Source organism: Dama dama, chromosome 24, assembly GCF_033118175.1.
Source record: "Dama dama isolate Ldn47 chromosome 24, ASM3311817v1, whole genome shotgun sequence".
Lineage (NCBI taxonomy): Eukaryota > Metazoa > Chordata > Mammalia > Artiodactyla > Cervidae > Dama > Dama dama.
The window spans coordinates 6,296,012-6,316,991 of record NC_083704.1 but is presented as its reverse complement, the minus strand read 5'-3'; the positions used below and the strand labels follow the sequence as shown (position 1 = coordinate 6,316,991).

At 49.4% G+C, this 20,980-nt stretch overlaps 1 protein-coding gene across 1 annotated transcript in view; it reads right to left on the bottom strand.

The window, feature by feature from the left end:
* The window catches only part of EGFR (epidermal growth factor receptor), a 209,919-nt gene that overhangs the window by 23,713 nt on the left and 165,226 nt on the right, over positions 1–20,980 (bottom strand). The window contains exons 16-20 of the mRNA XM_061127612.1: positions 17,116–17,154; positions 15,013–15,154; positions 13,908–14,030; positions 13,184–13,282; positions 7,569–7,754 (exon numbers count right to left, since the gene is read on the bottom strand). Of these exons, the coding sequence (XP_060983595.1) occupies positions 7,569–7,754; positions 13,184–13,282; positions 13,908–14,030; positions 15,013–15,154; positions 17,116–17,154 (589 nt within the window). The remainder of the gene's footprint in view (positions 1–7,568; positions 7,755–13,183; positions 13,283–13,907; positions 14,031–15,012; positions 15,155–17,115; positions 17,155–20,980) is intronic.

Below are 20,980 nucleotides of genomic sequence, written 5' to 3'. Positions count from 1 at the left end.
TTCTTGCCCACAGTAGTAGACATAATGGTCATCAGAGTTAAATTCACCCATTCCAGTCCATTTCAGTTCACTGATTCCTAAAATGTCAGTGTTCACTCTTGCCACCTCCTATTTGACCATTTCCAATTTGCCCTGATTCATGGACCTAACATTCTAGGTTCCTAGGCAATACTGTTCTTTACAGCATCAGACTTTGCTTCCATCACAAGTCACATCCACAACTGGGTGTTGTTTTTGCTTTGGCTCCATCTCTTCATTCTTTCCGGGGTTATTTCTCCACTGATCTCCAGTAGCATACTGGGCACCTACCTATCTGGGGGTTCTTTCAGTGTCCTATCTTTTCGCCTTTCCATATTGTTCATGGGGTTCTCAAGGCAAGAATACTGAAGTGGTTTGCCATTCCCTTCTCCAGTGGCCCATGTTTTGTCAGAACTCTCCACCATGACCCGTCCATCTTGGGTGGCCCTACATGGCATGGCTCATAGTTTCATTGAATTAGACAAGGCTGTGGTCCATGTGATCAGCTTGCTTAGTTTTCTGTGATTGTGATTTTCATTCTGTCTGCTCTCTGATAGAGAAGGATAAGAGGCTTATGGAAGCTTTCTGATGGGAAAGACTGACTGTGGGGGAAATGGTCTTGTTCTGATGGGCGGGGCCATGCTCAGTAAACCTTTAATCCAATTTCCTGTTGATGGGTGGGGCTGTGTTCCCTCCCTGTTGTTTGACCTGAGAGCAAACCATGGTGGAGGTGATGAAGATAATGGTGACCTCCTTCAAAAGGTCCTGTGCATGCACTGGGACACTCAGTGTCCCCCACCCTGCAGCAGGCCACTGCCGACCCACGCCTCTGCCGGAGACTCCTGGACACTCACGGGCAAGTCTGGGTCAGTCTCTTGGGGGGTCACTGCTCCTCTGTGCTGCTGTGTAAATGTAACAATGGAAGGTACCTCCACCCTACCCCTCCTCCTACTCCTGAGATCTTTAAAGGACCAGAGCAATGTTTTCTCAGAGAAGGCTCGGGAAAGGGGAGAAGAAAGCAGTTTATGTGTTCTGGAGCAGACAGCCAATCAGCCAGAGGGATTTAAAAGTCAGAGATAATTACAGGATAAGATTAGGCTCCTTTGAACTTACATGAAACTCTATGCCTTGCTTTCTGTCCCACACAACACAGAGGGCTTGAAAGGCCATTTCAGTGCCCCACACAGTGAAGATTTTAACCAGCACCAAAGATAAGAGCCCTGACACTGCTCGGGAACCCTCAGAATCCAAACAGAACCACAGGAAGCAACACCAGGGTTTAAGCCTCGTGAGGCCTCTTGGAAATGCATTTCCCTGGTTCTCCTCTGAGGTTCTCACTTCAGTTTAAGGGAATATATTTATTTTGTCAGTTAACATAGGACAGCAAAGATGGATGTTGCAACAATGAGGTTAAAAGGGGATCTGAAGAGCCCCCGTCACGCTGGGAGCTGAAGGCACAGGAGAGCGGTGGACACTCCACGAGGGACATGAAAGTGCTCCTGGCACAACGCTCGCAGCAGAAGGAAGGCCCGGGTTGGGTCTGATTCACAGACTGCTTTCCCAGGCACTGCGCATCCTGCAGCTCTCAGCAGGAACCCAGAGGGAGAGGCAGACCCGAGCTGCGTTTCTAGCAGACTTTTAACCACAGTGAGGGGAAGAGGAGGATGTGACTTGGTGACTACGGAGATGGCAGAAGTAGGAAGTGGAGGGCAGGCAGAAGGCTCTGGCAGCGTACAGTGAAGCACAGCTTCCACACCACTGAGCCTGCCCTCAGGACAGGCAGGCAAGTGTCAGAATGTCCTGTTCCAGACACCAAGCTTCTGCTGGGTGCGGACAGGAGGCTTCCTAGGCTCACTGGTCTGGGGCCTCCACTCTGACCTGTGACATCAGGGCTGGGGAAAAGCACAGACGTGGGAGCAAGGATGCCAGGGATCAATCTTGGTTTTGCTGCTTATGTGCTTGAGACCTTGGCACCTTACTTAAACCCCCTTACCTCACTCTCTGCACATGTAAGATGGGCTACTCAGAGGATTAAATGAGGTAATCCCTATGGAGCACTTAGGACAGCACCCAGTAATGGTCCGTCACTGCTGTGATTGTTACCATTTCCTCCTGGATGCCAAATCCTTCCTCTCTACTCCACCCTTTTTGCCATGACCTTGAATTAGGCTGCTGCCATGTCCTGCTACAGTTTCCCCAAAAGTCAGATCATGAATAAATACCTGCATGGTGCCCTTGGCTCTCATGATGAAGTTGGGCTTGCAGGTCCCTGGGGGGTATCCCCTCCCCTCCTGCCCTGCCCCTCGTTTCTCAGCAGCCCTCAGCGTCTCTCCGTCACCGTCCACTGCTCCCTCAGACAACTCCCAGGGCAGGGCCTGGCTCTCACTCCCGTCCACAGCACCAAGCCGTCCAGGACTCCGGAGGGTGTGGGGTGCCTGCCTCACCACTGCCGTCCCCATACCTGGCGCTTGGCTGGCAGGCTGAGCCCACTTTGCTGGTTCCCATGTGGCATGTTCAGCAGCCTCTGGGAGTCTGGTCCCCACCTCTCCTGATCTGACCCCCTCATTTCCTCCTGTACTGTTAGGTCTGTATGGATCTGTTTTCCTTACCTGTTCGTAAGTTTGGGGAGATAAGAAATTTTGTCTTAATTATATATATATTTCACATGATACTGGACCCTGACAGATAAATGCTCAGGAAGTAACTAAACGAAATGTCTAAGAGTTGATGAATATGCTTTAATCATATAGCAACTTTTGGCTTCATAAGGACTTAATGTAAAGTGATCATTTAGGTTAAGCTCAACCGTAATCTTTTATGGAGCAATGTAAGAATGAAAAAAAAAAATCCAAATAACTGAAAATATCTGGTGACTGGATCTGCTGTTTGTGTCTGTCCTGTCTGTGGTCCCGGTGCCCCGGGGTGTTACGCAGCTGTGTGCTTTGCAGGTGAATCAGCTCTTAGGAGGAGTCTTCTCTGGCCTCGTGGAGGGAGGCTGGAGGCTGAATCACCACCCTTAAGCTGCATAGTTAGTCAGCGGGGCTGAGGCTGCCTGGAACCTCACCTTTAGGAGTCCTGATCTGGAGAACAGGAAACCTGGGAGGTGCGGGGAAGGAGGGCAGACCTAGGTGCAAAGGCCAGAGCCCCCTGGGCCAAAACAGGAGAATGTGCCTGTGAGCTGCACGGGATGGTCAGCGTCTCCCACACGAGCGAGGGTGACGGATGACAGCTCCTTTGCCAGCACGATTTTCATTCTCTCCCGTTAGAGGCAGGACCACCTTCCTCCCCTACCCTGGATGGGTCTTCTCTTAGCTGTTCACACGACCTGAGAACTCCTATAAATGTGTGAACAGTGAAAACACCTGGGGCATTTTCAAATGCACTGAGACCAAACTAAGTGTCCTGTGTGCTTAAGAAATGGATCCTTTGAATGGAATGCCTTTTGAAGTCCATCCTTGTCGAGTCTCACCTTATAGAATGCACTAGGCGCAGTCTGGTGCTTACAAAGCTGTGGTCACTTTCTTTCTGACAGCCTCTCCCCCAGATGCCCCTTCCCCCACAGCTGCCTTCAAATCTCACTGGGGCCTGGTCAAGATCTGAAACTTCTCTCTCTGAAAACTAACTTCTGTGAGATCTTAATCCAGGTTAGGTGAAAGAAAGCTCTGCTGTCCCAAAGGCTGGAGAAAACGGTAAATTAATGAGAGGCCGGGGAGCTGACTTACATAGGATTCGCAGTGGACGTTCTGTGGTGCTCCAAGGAACAGCCTGGCACAGAAGCAGTGCTCTCTAAATTGAAGTCCAGCAGCATCTTTTGGATTCTAATATTTTATGACATTATCATCCATCTACTTATTTTGGGATTGACTAGCTAGTTTAAGTAGCCAGAAAGAATGGACACACTTTCGGAAGCACCTAAGTTACTCCCAGTGAGTGAGAGCTTAGGGCGGGGGGATCATGCAGTGGGTGATGGGACCACAGCCTGCTGAGACCTGAGTCTAGAATCCACCCTACCCCTGTATGGAAGGGCGCCTCTGGCCTCCCAACCCCAGCAAGAATTCCCCCCAGGCTACCTGTGCTGCTTTTCTTTTTCGTTGTGCCTGGGTGATATACTTTTACTTGTCTTCCTAACAGTTTAGGGAGGACAGTAAACCTGTGTAATAGTGCCTGCCTTGCCAGCAATGTTTGGAAAACTTCTCAAGAGAGTCTGTGACTTTGTGAATCAGTGAGGACATTTGTAAGTCAATAAATCCCACTTTGAAAATGCCAGCAAGTTTAGTTTCTGGTCAGCCACTAAGTGTTCCTGGGTAGTTTCACTTCTAAGTTTTACAAAGAAAACTGTTTAACACTTAAGGTAAATAGTAACCAACCCAACAGCAAATTTCTCTCCTTACAATTGAGGAGAGCATTACTTTCCTATCCTGGCAGGATAGATGGTGCATTGATACAGCGTGCAAGTACAATGGTGAGGTTTCTCTGCTGAAGCAGAAAGCAGCGCCATCATAGACAAAAGTTAACAACAGCTGCAGCGTGAATGACTTCAGAGGAAAATGATCTTAAACAGAGTACATGCCTAGGCAGAGCCGTGGATTTAAATAACAGGGTGAAATTCTGAATAATATATAGAGCACTGTCCTGGGAAAGTTTCAGGCCCTGGGAACTCAACTCAGGAACTTTGGAAACTCAGGGCTGAGCAGGGTCGGGGCAGAGCGGAGTTGTCCTGCGGTGGGCAGGACCTGCCATGGTCAGGTGTTGGCTCTTCCTCAGGCCGTAGAAGGCTGACTTTGGGGTCAAACGAGCTTCCTATACAGTCTCTGTGCCCAGGGAGATCGGAATGTGGGGTTGCCAAAGAAAGAAGGGGAAAACCTCATGAATAAGGAACAAAACCAGGAGATGCTGCTCTAAGGAAAGACAGTCGATATAGGACTAGAATATGATAATGTTTCAGCTGAGATTTTAGTCACTAACCTAAATCAGTCAAAGTGCGGGGAAAAACCAGAGGAGTGGGTATGGGCTGCATCCTGGGGTCTGAGCAGGCGCTTCACAGGGGCTCCGTGGACTGTCTTCTCTGTCTCGGCTCAACCGCGGAGACCGGGTGCAGAGAAAACTCGCCTGCTCAGTCCCCAAGCTGTGTTCAACTTCTTGTGACCTGATGGGCCATAGCCCGCCAGGCTCCTCTGTTCATGGGATTCTTCAAGTAAGAATACTGCAGTGGGTAGCCATTTCCTCTTCCAGGGGATTCTTCCCGACCCAGGGATCGAACCAATGTCTCTTATGCCTCCGGCACTGGCAGGTGGGTTCTTTACCACCAAGACAACTTGCCTAGTAAAAGCCAGAACTGAGCTGTGACTCCCCCAGAGTTGCATGCTCAGTACTGTAATGGGCAGAACTTGCCAAGGCCGTGTGTCCCCTCACATAAAAATTCACTTTTGTGAAGCTGGAAATTGACACAAGACGATTAGAATGCTAAACATCGGGGCACCTGGAGAGCTGCACTCACCCATCAGTTAGGAGCAGACAGCTCAGGCGTGCGGCATTCTGGATGCCTGGCCCCATGTGGGCAGCAGTCGGCATACGATCAACAGAGCTCACCTCCCTCCCAGTGTCAAGTAAACAAGTATATAAACCAGATCTTCCCAGGAAGCAAAAGGTGTTAAAAAAAAGTAGAGCAAGTTCAGCAAGGTACTAGAGACTGCCTGGAGTGGAGGGGGATAACTTTGGTCATTCTCCTGCCTCAGATTATCAGGGAGGAGACTAAGGAAGAATTTCTGAGGTCAGAGGTCAGGACATGAATATACCTCCAGGAAAGAGTGTGTGTTCAGTGAAGCCTATGCCAGGCTAATGACCTCCTCCCCCACATCAGCCACTGGGCTGAATAGTGTCTCCAAAATTTCACGTCTACCCAGAAACCCAGAATGTGAGCTCAGACACAGGGTTTTGCAGATCTAATTAAAAGATCTTGAGACAAAATCATGACTGGTACCTTTTAAGAGAGAGGGTGATCTGGACTCAGACCCAGGGAAGGAGGCCAGGTGACGATGCGGGCAGAGATTGGGAGTGATGCTGCCACAAGCCGGGGATGCTTGGAGCCACCAGAGCTGAGGAAGGGAGGAAGAATTCTCCCTAAAAGCCTCCACAGGGGCCACGGCCCTGCTAACACCTTGACTCTGGACTTCCAACCTCCAGAACTGTGAGAGAAGTTTCCACTGTGGAAAGGCAGCAAGTCTGTCCCGGTCTTTGGAGGCAGCCCTAGGAAGCTAACACAGTCAGACGCAGAAGTAACCGCGTCTTCATGAGACCGCAGCACTGAGGCGCACCAGGCTATCAGGACCACTGTTCAGCGTGGCCACGTGAGTCCTCTGCTCTGAAACCAGGGTTGCGGCCGTGAGAATCACAGGAGCACTGGGTGATGGGCGGGGGTCTGAGAAGGTGCTCTCCCACTCCTAGGGTGCTGGAGCCTCTGGGGCTCTGGCTGAGACAGAAGAACAGCGGCACTCTGCTGTCTGCTTTCCCAGGAGGCAGCCTGCTGCCTGACAGCCTGTGGAGCCCCTCAGCTCCGGGAGGAGAACTGTAAATCCACAGGACCGAGCTGCACTGCTGCCCTGGGTGAGAGGAGCAAGCAGGACTTGCCAGGGCTGGGAGACGAGGGGCTCCCTGCCTCCCTGGTCTCCTCGAGCTAACACCTGCTCTCCAAGGGCTGAGGGGGTTGGGGCAGGATTCGGCCACAGATTCCATTCATTCAACTGAGTGAAAGGTATACCCACTGTTAGAAGAAACAGAATTAGCAAGTTGGGCTGCAAATAACTGACGCAGTGCTGTGATCAAGAGGGAGAGATCTGAGATGAAAGAAAGTCCTTGTGAGGCCATATGAGCAGCGAAACACCTGGCGCTCAGCTCACCGCCCCCACCAGGCCCTCCCCAGCTCCAGCCTGTTGACAGCGGAATCGTGTGAGGGGCCTCAGGAAGCAGAAGCAGCGTCTGCTTGCCTCCTGCCAGCACACATCAGGGCCAGCACCTGCCTGTCCACCCAGCACTCTGCCACCTGCCAGCCTCATGTGGGCTGGTTTGCTGGTTCTGCTACCAGGTCTGCCTGCTTGAAAGCCGTGCCTCATCTTCTGCTACAAATTAACACAGTATTCAGCAAAAAGAATGCCAGGGAAATAAGACACTAACTCCAACCATTCTGAGAGCACCCAACTGTGCAAACGTAGCCGAATAATTAGATTTTCAATGTGGAGTGGGAGAGGCACCCATCTGATGCCAAAGACAATCAATTCAATGTAATCCAAAATAAAGGCTATGCTGTGTCCATGCACGCGCGTGCGTGCGCACACACACACGCCCCTCCTGACAAACTCTCTGCTTTCCTAGGATGGAGAATGTAACTGTTGACTTCCGGGTTGTTCTTTTTGCCCCCTGCCGCGGTTCTCTGGGGCTCCCCCTAAAGATCACATCAGCCCAGGAGGTGAGGGCACGGAAGCACGCAGAGGCAGCTGCCGGCCCTGCTTTCTGGCCCTGCCTGCCGCTCTCAGCGCTGGCTGCGCGCGAGTTACCTTTGCGATCTGCACACACCAGTTGAGCAGGTACTGGGAGCCGATGTTGTCCTTGTGCTCGCGGACGTAGTCCAGCAGGCAGCCGAAGGGCATGAGCTGTGTGATGAGCTGCACTGTGGAGGTCAGGCAGATGCCCAGCAGGCGGCACACGTGGGGGTTGTCCACGCTGGCCATCACATAGGCCTCCTGCGGGAGAGGAGGAGAAGGCACGTGAGCGCGGCTCCCCGCCACGGCCACGGGAACAAGCAGGCAGACCCTTCCTAGACTAAAAACCCAACCTGGGTTTAAGTGTGGAAATGGGCGCATGAAACATCTAGAGCAGCATCCGCTGCTCACACAGGCATGTGAGGCCAGGCAGTGCCCAGACATCTGGTGGGCGGCGGCACCCTCTGACTACAGGTGGCATTCGGAGAGACCCTGGCAGTGCTCGCCACTGGCAAAGTGCTGGGTGAAAACAAGACCTGATGACCCCAGGTTTGGGTGATGCTGAGTCATTATGAGGACCTCCGCCTCAGAGCCAAAGATGCCTCAGTTTAAAATGCTGTCGGGGTGGGTGGCAACCCACATCCTGACGATGACCTGGCCACTGACTCCGGAAGCCTCACCATGGGCACCGAGGTGATGGTGAGAGCTCTGGGAGGGCAGTCCTCACGTCTCCTCCTCTGTGGCGGGCAGAGAGGAGGAGCCCCCCCCATCCACCACTCCGCCCCCAACACTGCTGGACCACAGGCCGCTCCACCACACACAGCTGAGAAAGAAGGCCTTTCTGTGAACATGTGCCGGCTCTGAAGCGGAGAGAGGACGTTACACCTGCAGTGATCGCAAACTCTGTGGGCGGCCCAGGATGCATCTCTTAAGAGGTGGTCTGTGTTGCCGGCCGCAGTTTTGCGAAAGGAAAACCACTTCCCCCAACCCTACCCCTGCTGACTCAGAGGTGGCCAGGGCAGGGGCCTGACACAGACCCACGACTACGGATTTCATTTTAACTCTCCTGCTATCCCTGGCTGGAAGAAGCTGACTTCATTTAAACCAAGCACATAGCTGGGGCTTGTTTTTGTCTAATTAGGGAACCCTAAATTTCTACCAATAGACTCAATCTCTTTCCTTTTAGAATACAAGGATGCTGACCTCTTATACAGACACAAAAGGGACCACCTCACCTCCAAGAGAAAGTTCAGAAGCGCCTTTCCTGCTCTGCCCACTGATGTGATTGGGGGTGGGCTCCCTGTGCAGAAGCCGATGCAGCCTGGGAGGCGAAGGCACCTGAGGGGCTGCCGGGGGCTGTGCCTCAGGAGCGGACAGTGGGGACGGCAGGTGGGTGGAGGGACTGCGGCGAACGCAGAGTCCGAAACACAAGCGTCCTCAGTGTCCTAACCACCAGCGTCTGCGGTAACCCCTCCCCGGGCCTCACTGTCCCAGGGAGGCCCGGTCGTCGCGCTGCGCCTCTCCTCCCACAGGCCCCGCCGCTCCACCTGCCCCCGCAGGGGCTTTGTCCGGGATGCCCCTCCACCTCCACCTTCCCTGGCTGACCCCTCCTCCGGGGGCCTCCCTGACTCCCACCTAAGCTAAACGTTCCTGCTTCTTGCAGTTGTTCACTCAGGGCAGCAGGCTCAGTGCTGCCGGCGAAATTGCCGGAAATGCTGATTCTCGTACCCATCCCGGCGGGTACGTTGTGTGAGCTGCAGGGAGCGGGAGCTTGTCTACTGTCTCCCTCTCCCCAACACCTGTCCCCCTGTGGTGTTCCCGTGCTGCCTGACACACCTCTAGGCACAGACATACCTCAGAAACATCACAGCTGAACTACACTGAAGTCACACAAATCAGAGACCCTGTCACTTTCACGAACAAGAGAGACTGCAGCTCTGCTCCTTGCTTTAGAACAAGCACCTTGAGTGGGCGGTACCCCACCTTCATGGGCAGGTGGCCCTTCTCTGGTTGTAAACGCAGCATCACAATATTCAAGGGCAGAGTAGATATTTAATACTATGGACATTCAGACAGCTCTTCATCTTTCGGAGGGCTACTGATAAAAAGCTACTGATGCTTTCGAATTGTGGTGCTGGAGAAGACTCTTGAGAGTCCCGTGAACTGCAAGGAGATCAACCAGTCAATCCTAAAGGAAATCAACCCTGCATATTCATTGGAAGGACTGATGCTGAAGTTCCAAAACTTTGGCCACCTGATGCGTAGAGTTGACTCACTGGAAAAGACCCTGATGCTGGGAAAGATTGAGGGCAGGAGGAGGAGGGGGTGACAAAGAATGAGATAGTGGCATCTCTGACAGTGGACGTGAGTTTAAGTTGACCTGGGGAGATGGTGAAGGACAGGGAAGCCTGCTGTGCTTCTGTCCATGGGGTCATAAACAGTTAGACACAATTAGCAACTAAACAACAAAAACAACTGATAAAAATTTAGGACTGGAGAAGACAGGCAAGTGGTTCCTCCTGAAGCTATTATTTGTCTGAAGAGGAAACTGAGACCCAGTGAACCATGCCCAAGATCACACTTCTTGTCAGGACTGGGCCCACTAGAGTCTTCCCACCCCAGGCCGCTGGCCTCCGGGGCCCCTCAGTTGCCCTCCCTGCTGCTAACTCACCCCACAGACGGGGGAAGACTTGCTGAGTGAAAGCTCTAGACCTTATAACACAGAGCACGTAAATGAATCTGTTCTGCATGCTCTTTCTGTGCCCACCCTAAATTTAGACTAGAAAGTCTATGAAAAAATTAATAGGCCATGCGATTGCCAGAAAAGCAGAAATCACATCTCTCCCCCGAGTCTGGGAAACTGTACAACCATAACACCAAAGAAATCCTCTGGCTGTTTCTATTTTCTCAAGATCTGGTTGAGATTTGGAAACATGTTGTGCTCGCTTCAGAGGGGAGAAAAATCCGCAGAGCAGAGCAGTCTGAGCGGCCCATCTGCTGCGGGCCGTGAGGAGCTGACCCAGGGCGCAGGGAGTGGAGCACGGGTGTGGGTGTGGGCCACCCAGAGCCTGGAGCCCTGCCAGGCCCTAGCTCCTGTGAAGATCTGGTACCGCACAGGCCTAGGCTGTCCCTTCTGCACTGCGAGGCCCGGGCTCCCTGGGGATGCTGCCCAGTCACGTGTCCTCTTCAGCGTGTGCAGGAGTTAACGTGAGCTTTGTTCTTAGCTGTTTATCTGGGAATCTCAAAGGTGCTCTGTGACCTTCAGCAAGAATGCTTGGTATTCCTCCCCATCTCTGATCAGTCTGCAGACTGGCAGGCAGAACCCACGCTCAGAGACTCCCAAGGCTGAGGTCAGAGTCACGTGGCAGCAGAGCCTCTGAGGCTTGGCTACCTTGAAAATCTATTATTTTGTCCAGTTGTCGAAATGATTGTTTGGGCCTTCTTTCTTGCCTGTCTCCCTCATCTGTGAACTAGTTTATGTTCAGGACTGGGGGAAAGGGATTTCACTAAACATTAAACTCCTGCAGGAGAGGCATATGCCTAGCTTTAAGAATACTTCTGAAGTTTCCCAGTACCTGGGCCACCACTGATGGCATGCTGCACCGGGGCAGAGGGCATGTGTGCCGGGCCTCAGTGCTGGCCTGGGCAGGGGAATGAAAGCATGGGAAGCTGGAGCCACTTACAAGTGCGTGTGAGCCAAGCCCACACTCGGCCCCCTGGGCAGCCTGGTCGCGGCATTAACTTGCCCTTTAACGCAGTGTTGAAACTGGCCTGTGCTTTAGCTTTCCCATCCCTTAGGGGCTCCCCATGGCAGCACCCACCCTACAAGGGTGGCTCCGCATCTGTGGGGCAGACGGAGCTTCAGGACAAGCAGAAGAAGTCCTCAGGCCGCCGTCCTCTCCCAGAACAGCCACAGGGTAGGTGTCAGAGCAGAAAGAAGAAAGCATGGGTGGGCCAGAGGGAGAGAAGGAGAGGCGCCCAAAGACAGAGCAAGAGGCAAATACGGCTTTCAACACTTTCTAAGTCTTCACCTCCTCTATTTTCTACCCTACCCCAGCCCCATGAAAGCAGATTTCCTCCAGATTTAGGGGTCCTGGAGTGTCCTTTTCAGATAAACTACTTCTTCCCCAAACTATTGCTACTACCTTCAAAACTGCCCTTACTCTGCACAGAGAATATTGTCAAAACTCACATTTTGTGAAAGTTATTAGAATGTCTTGAATGAGTAAAAAGTGAATTAAGGAAGCAAATTCTGCTAAAATATTTTCTTTTTAACTGTGTAGGAGAAGGAGCTATAGGTTGTAAGTGAAGAGACTTCACAAATGGCCTGCTTGTTACACTTCTTATGGTTACGTAAATAGGAGCTGATATTATATTAACAGACTCCACATTAATTCGTAAACTGCTAAAATGAAAGATAACTTGGCTTGATAAGCATATCATCAGTGTGTGAGATTTCCTGTTGCACTGCGTTAATAATTCATCCTTCACAAAGAAAATACTGCAGTGGGACTTCCCTGCTGCAAAATGAAAGGAGGGAAGGCTGCCTGGAGAAATGCAGATGGAGAGGATTTCCTCCGGGAAGCTCAGTGTCTGAACACATTTTTAAAAAGGCCTGTTTGCTTTGCTTACCATATTATTCTGTCGGTTAGATATGAGTGGGGAAATATTACGTTTGACCTTTGTCCTTCTTGGCCGCAAGATGAACTAAGTTCTCTAGATTTCTGAGTCAGTGAAGGCAGTCAGTTTCCTTTTTCATTGACTGTTCTCCTAACTCACTGTTGAGCCCCTCCACCTCTTCTTTTACTGGCTCTGCTTTGGGAGAAGAGCAAGAAAAGCCCACATCCACCCACAGCAAGTGGTGGCAGTGCTGTTAGCCCGGGCCCACAAAGGTGCATCCCCTAGAACTTCCGAGCTTCTACCTGCAGTAGGTTCTGCCAACGCCAGGCTGGCCCCTCCTTCTTCCAGCCTCTTTCTAAGACCATGCAGAGCCCTCACTGGCTAGTGAGGGTCCAAGGGAAGACAGGAAAAGTTCAACAGAATCTAAAGTAAAAGCATATTAACAATAATAACCTTATGGAGTATTTCAAGGACTCCATAAAGCAGCACTCAGCAGACACTAGAAGTAACATTTAACTTATTTTGAGAAAAAGTACAGAAGGGGAGCAACAGATTATAGAGTTTATGGAGCATGATACTGTTAATCCTAGGCACCTTTAAAAAGCCATTTCAAAGATGAGATATTTGGTGGGAGAAAACAAACACGCATTTCAGAGTCAGAAGTAACCAGGGGCTGGAACCCCACCCAGCCGTGTGACCCCAAGCAGGCTGCCTCATGCTTCTGCTTCTCTCCTGAGGCATGCTGAACACAACACCTACAGCACCACAGGCCGGCCAGAGGCATCCCTGAGATGGCAGGGGGAAGCCACCTGCCCGTGGCGGACGCCCAGGGACCACAGGTTCCCACCCTTTCGGGGTGTTCAGAGAATAGAAGAGCGAGTCATCTTTGTGAGAGAGAATTATACCAACTGTGTAGCCAGAAGGGACAAATACAGCAAAAGTGAAAAGTGACCATTTAGAATGTGGTGACCAGAAAGTCTAAAACAAAGAAATGAGCTGCCAACCACGAGAAGAGGTAGCTTCTGATGTCCAGGCGTGCAGATAGCCCAGAGAACAAAACAGAAACTCACATCGAGAATTTCCTTGTTGGCTTTTGGAGATGTGGCTTCTCTTAACTCCTTGATAGCTACAGGAATTTTAACCTTCTCGCCTTCTGGGATCCAGAGTCCCTGTAACAGAAAGAGGAGAAGTCATTGGCTGGCAGCGTCACACACATAAGATGTGGCTCCTGGCCTGGCTGGGTGTCATTAGTGGCCATACCCCAAAGGGTGAGGAGGCACAGCTCTGCACCCAAGGCCACCCAGGCTGGGAGTCAGGACAGCTCAGCAGCTCTTTAGCTGTCGTGTCCCAGCAATCAGAGTAGTTAGATAAAACCCTTCAGCTAGTGTAAGTTATAGAGTCAGTGTGAGTCATTTTGTACAGAATTCTGAGATAGTGGGTCCAGGCCTAACTGAAATCAGACTAAGCAAAGAGGGCATAGAAAAAATAAATGAAGAGGAAGCTGTTTTGAGTTGGGCTTTATTCGGATGCTGCCCTGAGGGGATCAGGCCACAGTCTTTCAGATTGACTTATGCTACCCATCCTCTAAAAACTCACCCTGTCCTCCATGAAATCATCTGTGCCCAAGTGGACCACTTTCTTGTCACTCTGATTATAAGAGATCTCCTCTAGACAACCTAAGAAAAATACTGGAATTTCCTAAACCCCCACTGACACAAAGAGCACTCCACTGTGATGAGGACCACAGCAGAGGACGGGGCCCCCCAGACCCGAGTCCAGGAGCCTCAGGCTCACCTTGTACACGGTGCCGAATGCTCCTGAGCCCAACACCTTGATCTTTTTGAATTCTGTTTCCTTTAAGATCCTCAAGAGAGCTTGGTTGGGAGCTTCTCCGCTGGGCGTCAGAGGCTCCACGAGCTGTGAGAGACAAGGGGAAGAGCTGATGCCTGCCTGTCTGGCCCAAGGACAAGGGTGGCAGCTCCTGACGCCATGTGGCATGAGGCGCGTTCATGCTCTGGCCCAGAGAACTTGCCCCGGTCACTCCCCAGACGGGGACACCTGTTCCAGGGAACCTGCTGAGAGACAGTGAAAGAAGCGGGACTGACAACTCCCACGTCCTCCCAAGCAGGTGACCTTGGACAGAACAGCTCCTGGGCAATAAGTGCCCAGGCTAGGAAAGCTTGGGGGGAGGGCACGCTTGTGTGGTGGTCACTGCAGCATGCACAGCCGTGCTGCTGAAGTTGCCGTGGGTCCCTCCTCCTGGGGGCTCTGGCTTTGACACAGGGGTGGACACGGGTACCACTGAAGACCCTTTCCTGAAATCATGGTGTCAGAGACATGGCTCAGAAAAGAGCAGTCACTGGTGGGAACTGCGGCATTTTACAGAGCGACACCTCCTGCGCTCACAGCACCTCACGGGCCTCTGCGCACCGGCGTCCCCCTCGCGGACCGCAGGGCTGAGCCAGCCGGGCGGCGGGCAACACAGCTGGGTGACCGCCCGCAGGACTCACCCTGGAAACAGCTGCATGTCACTGAAGACAAGCACCAACGTGTATACGCACTTGCTTACAACTGGACATTCAGAGACCCCCCTGGGTTTTTCTTTTTTTTTTTTTTTTTATGTTAATTTAAATTTTTTATTTTTTTTTTTCAATGATATTGGCAATATTTTTTTTTTTCTGTATTTTTTTATTATTATTATTATTTTTTTTTCCAGTGGTTTTGTCATACATTGACATGAATCAGCCATGGATTTACACGTATTCCCCATCCCGATCCCCCCTCCCACCTCCCTCTCCACCCGATTCCTCTGGGTCTCCCCTGGCTCTCCCATCACAATACATAAAGCACAGGCATGCCGCCTGGGCTCCGAGACGCCGCCCGGGGCCGGCCCGCTCACCTCTCGCTCCTGCAGCAGCCGGCGCAGAGTGCGCTTGCGCACGATGTGGCGCCTGCGCACGAAGAGGCCGACGCTCAGGGCCAGCAGCAGCGCGAGCAGCAGGCCGCCCACGATGCCCGTGGCGATGGACGGGATCTTGGGCCTGCAACAAGGCGGACACACACGGGGGCTGGTTTGTCACGTTGGCCTTCCCTATATTCCCCATGTGGGTGGGTGCCATGGCATCCTTTAGAACTGTCTCAGTGCAATAGCGCACAGCTTGTCAAGGAGAAAGAGAGGCAGATTCGTATTCCCAGCGCAGGCTTTCAACTTCCTTCAGTACAATAGCCTCCTCACCCCACCTTTTGGGATTTTTAAACTGGGTATCATTTGGACTTCTTGCTATGACGAGTATCTTGTCGTCTGCTGATTGAGGGAACATAACTCAAAAGACAGCTCCGAGTCAGTCATGCCTTGCACACGAATTTGTGTCTCTCTCCTGGGTGCCTCCACTCGTTAGAAGCACACCCTCCCCATGTGATGTCTGCTGACCAGGCTGGAGGGAGGGACCCTTTCAAACCTGTGGAGGCTGCTTGAGGGATCCTGGACTTGTAACATGGGATGAGAAGCATGTGAAGTGCTGTATGGATGTGTGGAGGGGAAGGCAGGGACGGGGAGCAGAGCTGTCATAGATAAGTGATGTCATTCTGCAGTCCGCCCCCCACCCCGCCTCTCCCACCAGGGCAGAACACCCAAAACTCAGTGGGGAAAGAGCGGTCTGAGTGAGCAGATCCTGAATTTAGAGTCTTTATAAAGCTACTGTTTTTCAAGTACCTGTGCCATCTGAGCTTCTGGCAAACTTTGTATTTTCAGGCAATTAATGAATATCAAAGAATAACTAGTAGCACAATTTACACACACAAAATGTGCCAGCATTCTTACAGATTTCTCCTAAGTGTCAAATGTACTTTATGTGAATAGTACTTAGAACACCTTCTTCTTAGCACATACAAAAGTCATGTCTTGAGTTATACTATTCTCCTAATTAATGTAGTTTGAATTAATGGGTTTTTACTATTTTGAAGGGGACATTGAAAGGTAAAAGGAATAATTTGTACAGAGTATATGTTCCATGGATAGTAAGGGTAAGTTAGTGAAAAGAGAAGGACAAATTGAAAGAATGAATATAACAAAGGTCATTGATTGGTTTCAGGGTGGGGATATGATGGAAGACCTCATTGCTAAGATACTGACTGCAGCATGAAGAGAGGATGAAGCTTGCTGGTGTCCTCATGGCTCAAGTGAAGAGGGGCATAAAAGGCAACCTTTGTCTTTGAGAAACTTCCCTATTTGTCGTTAATGTTTCACTTATAGTAGAAGGGATTGGTTATCTTGGCTAATTCTTGGGCAAGAGACTGAGCTGACTGACGCTGAGGAAAGTTGTTGAGGGGAGGAGTTTTGTAAACATTAGTAGAGATGGCAGAGGTGCCTGGATATTTGGCTAGTGTTTGGGGGTATCTGGTGGGTGTCTTGTTTATAATTCTGATTCCATGACAGATATTATTAATTGATAATATCATTCTTCCCTGATGAGTCTGAATAGAAAAGTCTCAATTCTGCTTTTCTCTGGGTAGCATTTCAGGCAATGATGGCAAACAGATTACAGCTGAAATGCTGAAGGAAGTCATGTGTTTAGAAAAGGAAGTAAGGGGAGAAATCCCCACAGTTGGAGCTCTGTCATCAAACCCCCACAAGCTGAGGGTCAACTGGGTCAGCGAGGAAAGAGAAGAGAAGCTGGAAGAGAAGCATCATCCAATAATACTGTGACCCATGGAGCAATGACGGGTTGTATAGATGGAGAAGGACCAGGTGGGTGAGGCTGGCTCTATGTGGAAGAGGCCTGGCACTGATGCCCTGTGTCACTCTCCCATCCCTGGGACACAGCCAGTAATGCAGGCAGGGTGGGTTCTGCTAGGAATGCCCAGTTTGGCCCGGGGAGAAGTGAGAACCTGCCAGGGCAGAGGGGAGTCGGAGAAAGCATTGAGAGAGAGAAAGCATCACCCTTGCCCACAGAACTATTGGCTGTTTCTGGTCAGGTCATCAAACACAAAGTGTCACACTTACCCATCTGCTGCACAGCCTTTGAGACCTGGCCCTGTACAGCTGTAGGAATTGAAAGAGAAAGACACATTTCAATTATTTTATTTGTCATTTTTTTCTTGGAGAGTTTTTATTAAATCATAAGGTGACGTGTGTCAAATTACTTTTAAATCATTAGAATCAAAATGTGGAAGCAACCTAGATGCCCATCTGCAGATGAATGGATAAGGAAGCTGTGGTACATATACACCATGGAATATTACTCAGCCGTTAAAAAGAATTCATTTGAATCAGTTCTAATGAGATGGATGAAACTGGAGCCCATTATACAGAGTGAAGTAAGCCAGAAAGATAAAGAACATTACAGCATACTAACACATATATATGGAATTTAGAAAGATGGTAACGATAACCCTATATGCAAAACAGAAAAAGAGACACAGAAGTACAGAACAGACTTTTGAACTCTGTGGGAGGTGAGGGTGGGATGTTTCGAAAGAAGAGCATGTATATTATCTATGGTGAAGCAGATCACCAGCCCAGGTGGGATGCATGAGACAAGTGCTCGGGCCTGGTGCACCGGGAAGACCCAGAGGAATCGGGTGGAGAGGGAGGTGGGAGGGGGGATCGAGATGGGGAATGCGTGTAACTCTATGGCTGATTCATATCAATGTATGACAAAACCCCCCCAAAAAAAGAAGAAATGTTGAGGAATCAACAGACCAAAATAAATAAATAAATAAATTGTATGAGTTCTTTATAAAAAAAAAAAGAATCAAAATGTGTCTTAATATTGCTTAATCATTTGTTTATCATGCATTTATTCATTCACTCAGCAAGTAGTTTTGAGTGTCCAGTTTGTGATAAGGATTGAACAGAGTAGGCAGCTTCTGGTCTTTGTTATTGAAATGTTTTCATGTCTTACTTTTGACAGGGGTTCAGATGCCTTACAGCTGGCTCTAGAACATCCATGTGGGCAGGAGGTGGAGGGAGCTGAGATCAGAATCATTTCCTGGGCCATACTGATTAAGGTGGGGGCAGACAAGTGACAACGTGCATCTCGGGGCAGGGAAATGGGGATAATGTCAGACCCGGAAGGCCAGACACTGGCTCCACCCACTTCCACACAACTAAGATGTTGTACATGAAGCATAAATAGCATTTATATTAACGTGTCCCCTCAGCAGCTGGGTTCCCATTCTGGGGGGCACCACCATCTGCTATTCTGATTACAGGATGATGGATGAAAAGGCAGAATAAATTTGTCTTGAAGTACAGCAATATTTGTCAATGCAAGACTGAATATTCAATAGCAAGATTGAGTATTCCAGTTCGATGGAAAAGACTGATATTCTTGGCTGGGGGAAAGACAAAGAAGCCCTGTTCAGGTATGTGAAGAGGATTTGTGCTTGTTTGATGCACGCTGCCATATGGTTCTATTCATTTTCTATCTCATTCAAAGGGCTCTCATCTCTGAACTGTACTCCTCTTGAGGGTCTAAGACGTCTTTTCCATGGTGTCAGACAATGTAGTTTTGGCCCTGCAAGCTTACAGACTTTCCTCCCTACACCAGACACAGGCTTCTCCTTTTCTCATAATCTGTTATCTCCCAGGAAAACCATAATCGTCAAAGACAAAAAAATATCTGCTAATGGATGAACAGTATGAAAAGGCAAAAAGATATGACACTGAAGGATGAACGCCCCAGGTCAGCAGGTGCCCATCACTGCTACTGGAGAAGAGTGGAGAAATAATACCAGAAAGAATGAAGAGACGGAACCAAAGCAAAACAACAACAACAACAACAAAAACAAACAAAAACAGAACACCCAGTTGTGGATGTGACTGGTGAAGGAAGTAAAGTCTGATGCTGTAAAGAGCAATATTGCACAGGAACCTGGAATGTCAGGTCCATGACTAAAGGTAAATTGAAAGTGGTCAAACAGGAGATGGCGAGAGTGAACATCGACATTTTAGGAATCAGTGAACCAAAATGGACTGGAATGGGTGAATTTAACTCAGATGACCATTATATCTACTACTGTGGGAAAGAATCCCTTAGAAGAAATGGAGTAGCCCTCCCAGTCAACAAGAGAGTCAAAAATGCAGTACTTGGATGTAATCTCAAAAATGACAGAATGATTTCTGTTCATTTCCAAGGCAAACCATTCAATGACACAGTAATCCAAGTCTATGGCCCAACCAGTAATGCTGAAGAAGCTGAAGCTGAATGGCTCTATGAAGACCTATAAGACCTTCTAGAACTAACACCCCAAATAGATGTCCTCTTTATTATAGGGGACTGGAATGAAAATGTAGGAAGTCAAGAGATACCTGGAGTAACAGGCAAGTTTGGTCTTGGAGTAAAAAATGAAGCAGGGAAAAACTAACAGAGTTTTGCCAAGAGAATGCACTGGTGAGAGCAAGGGCTCTCCCAAGAGCACATGAGACTAGACTCTACACACGGACATCACCAGACGGTCAATACCAATATCACACTGATTATATTCTTTGCAGCCAAAGATGGAGAAGCTCTTTACAGTCAGCAAAAACAAGACTGGGAGCTGACTGTGGCTCAGATCATGAACTCTTGATTGCTAAATTCAGACTTAAATTGAAGAAAGTAGGGAAAACCACTAGACCATTCAGGTATGACCCAAACCAAATCCCTAACGATTACACGGTGGAAGTGACAAATAGATTCAAGGAATTAGATCTGATAGACAAGAGTGCCTGAAGAACTATGGACGGAGGTTCGTGACACTGAATAGCAGGCAGAGATCAAGACCATCCCCAGGAAAAAGAAATGCAGCAAGGCAAAGTGGTTGCCTGAGGAGGCCTTAGAGAATAGCTAGAAAAGAAGAGGAGTGAAAGGCAAAGGAGAAAAGGAAAGATATACCCATCTGAATGCAGAGTTCCAAAGAATAGCAAGGAGAGATAAAAGCCTTCCTCAGTGATTAATGCAAAGAGACAGAGGAAAACAACAGAGTGGGAAAGACTAGAGATCTTTTCAAGAAAATTAGAGATACCAAGGGAACATTTCATGCGAAGATGGTCACAATAAAGGACAGAAATGGTATGGACCTAACAAAAGCAGAAGATATTACGAAGAAGTGGCAAGAATACATAGAACTATACAAGAAAGATCTTCATGAGCCAGATGACTTTGATGGTGTGATAACTCACCTAGACATCCTGGAGTGCAAAGTCAAGTGGGCCTTAGGAAGGGTCATTACAAACAAAGCTAGTGGAAGTGATGGAATTCCAGCTGAGCTATTTCAAATGCTCAAAGATGAGGCTGTTAAAGTGCTGCACTCAATATGCCAGCAAATCTGGAAAACTCACAGTGGCCACAGGACTGGGAAAGGACAGTCTCCATTCCAGTTCCAAAGAAAGGCAATGGCAAAGAATGTTCTAAGTACCGCACAATTGCACTTGTCTCATCCACTAGCAAAGTAATGCTCAAAATTCTCCAAGCCAGGCTTCAACATTATGTGAACTGTGAACTTCCAGATGTTCAAGCTGGATTTAGAAAAGGCAGAGGATCCAGAGATCAAATTGCCAACATCTACTGGATCATTGAAAAAGCAAGAGAGTTCCAGAAAAACATCTACTTCTGCTTTATTGACTATGCCAAAGCCTTTGATGGTGTGGATCAGTCACAGATCAACAAACTGGAAAACTCAAACAGATGGGAATACCAGACCACCTTACCTGCCTCCTGAGAGATCTGTATGCAGGTCAAGAAACAACAGTTAGAACTGGACATGGAACAACAGACCGACAGACTGGTTCCAAACGGGGAAAGGAGTACATCAAGGTTATATATTGTCAACCTGTTTATTTAACTTATATGCAGAATACATCATGCCAAATACCAGGTTGGATG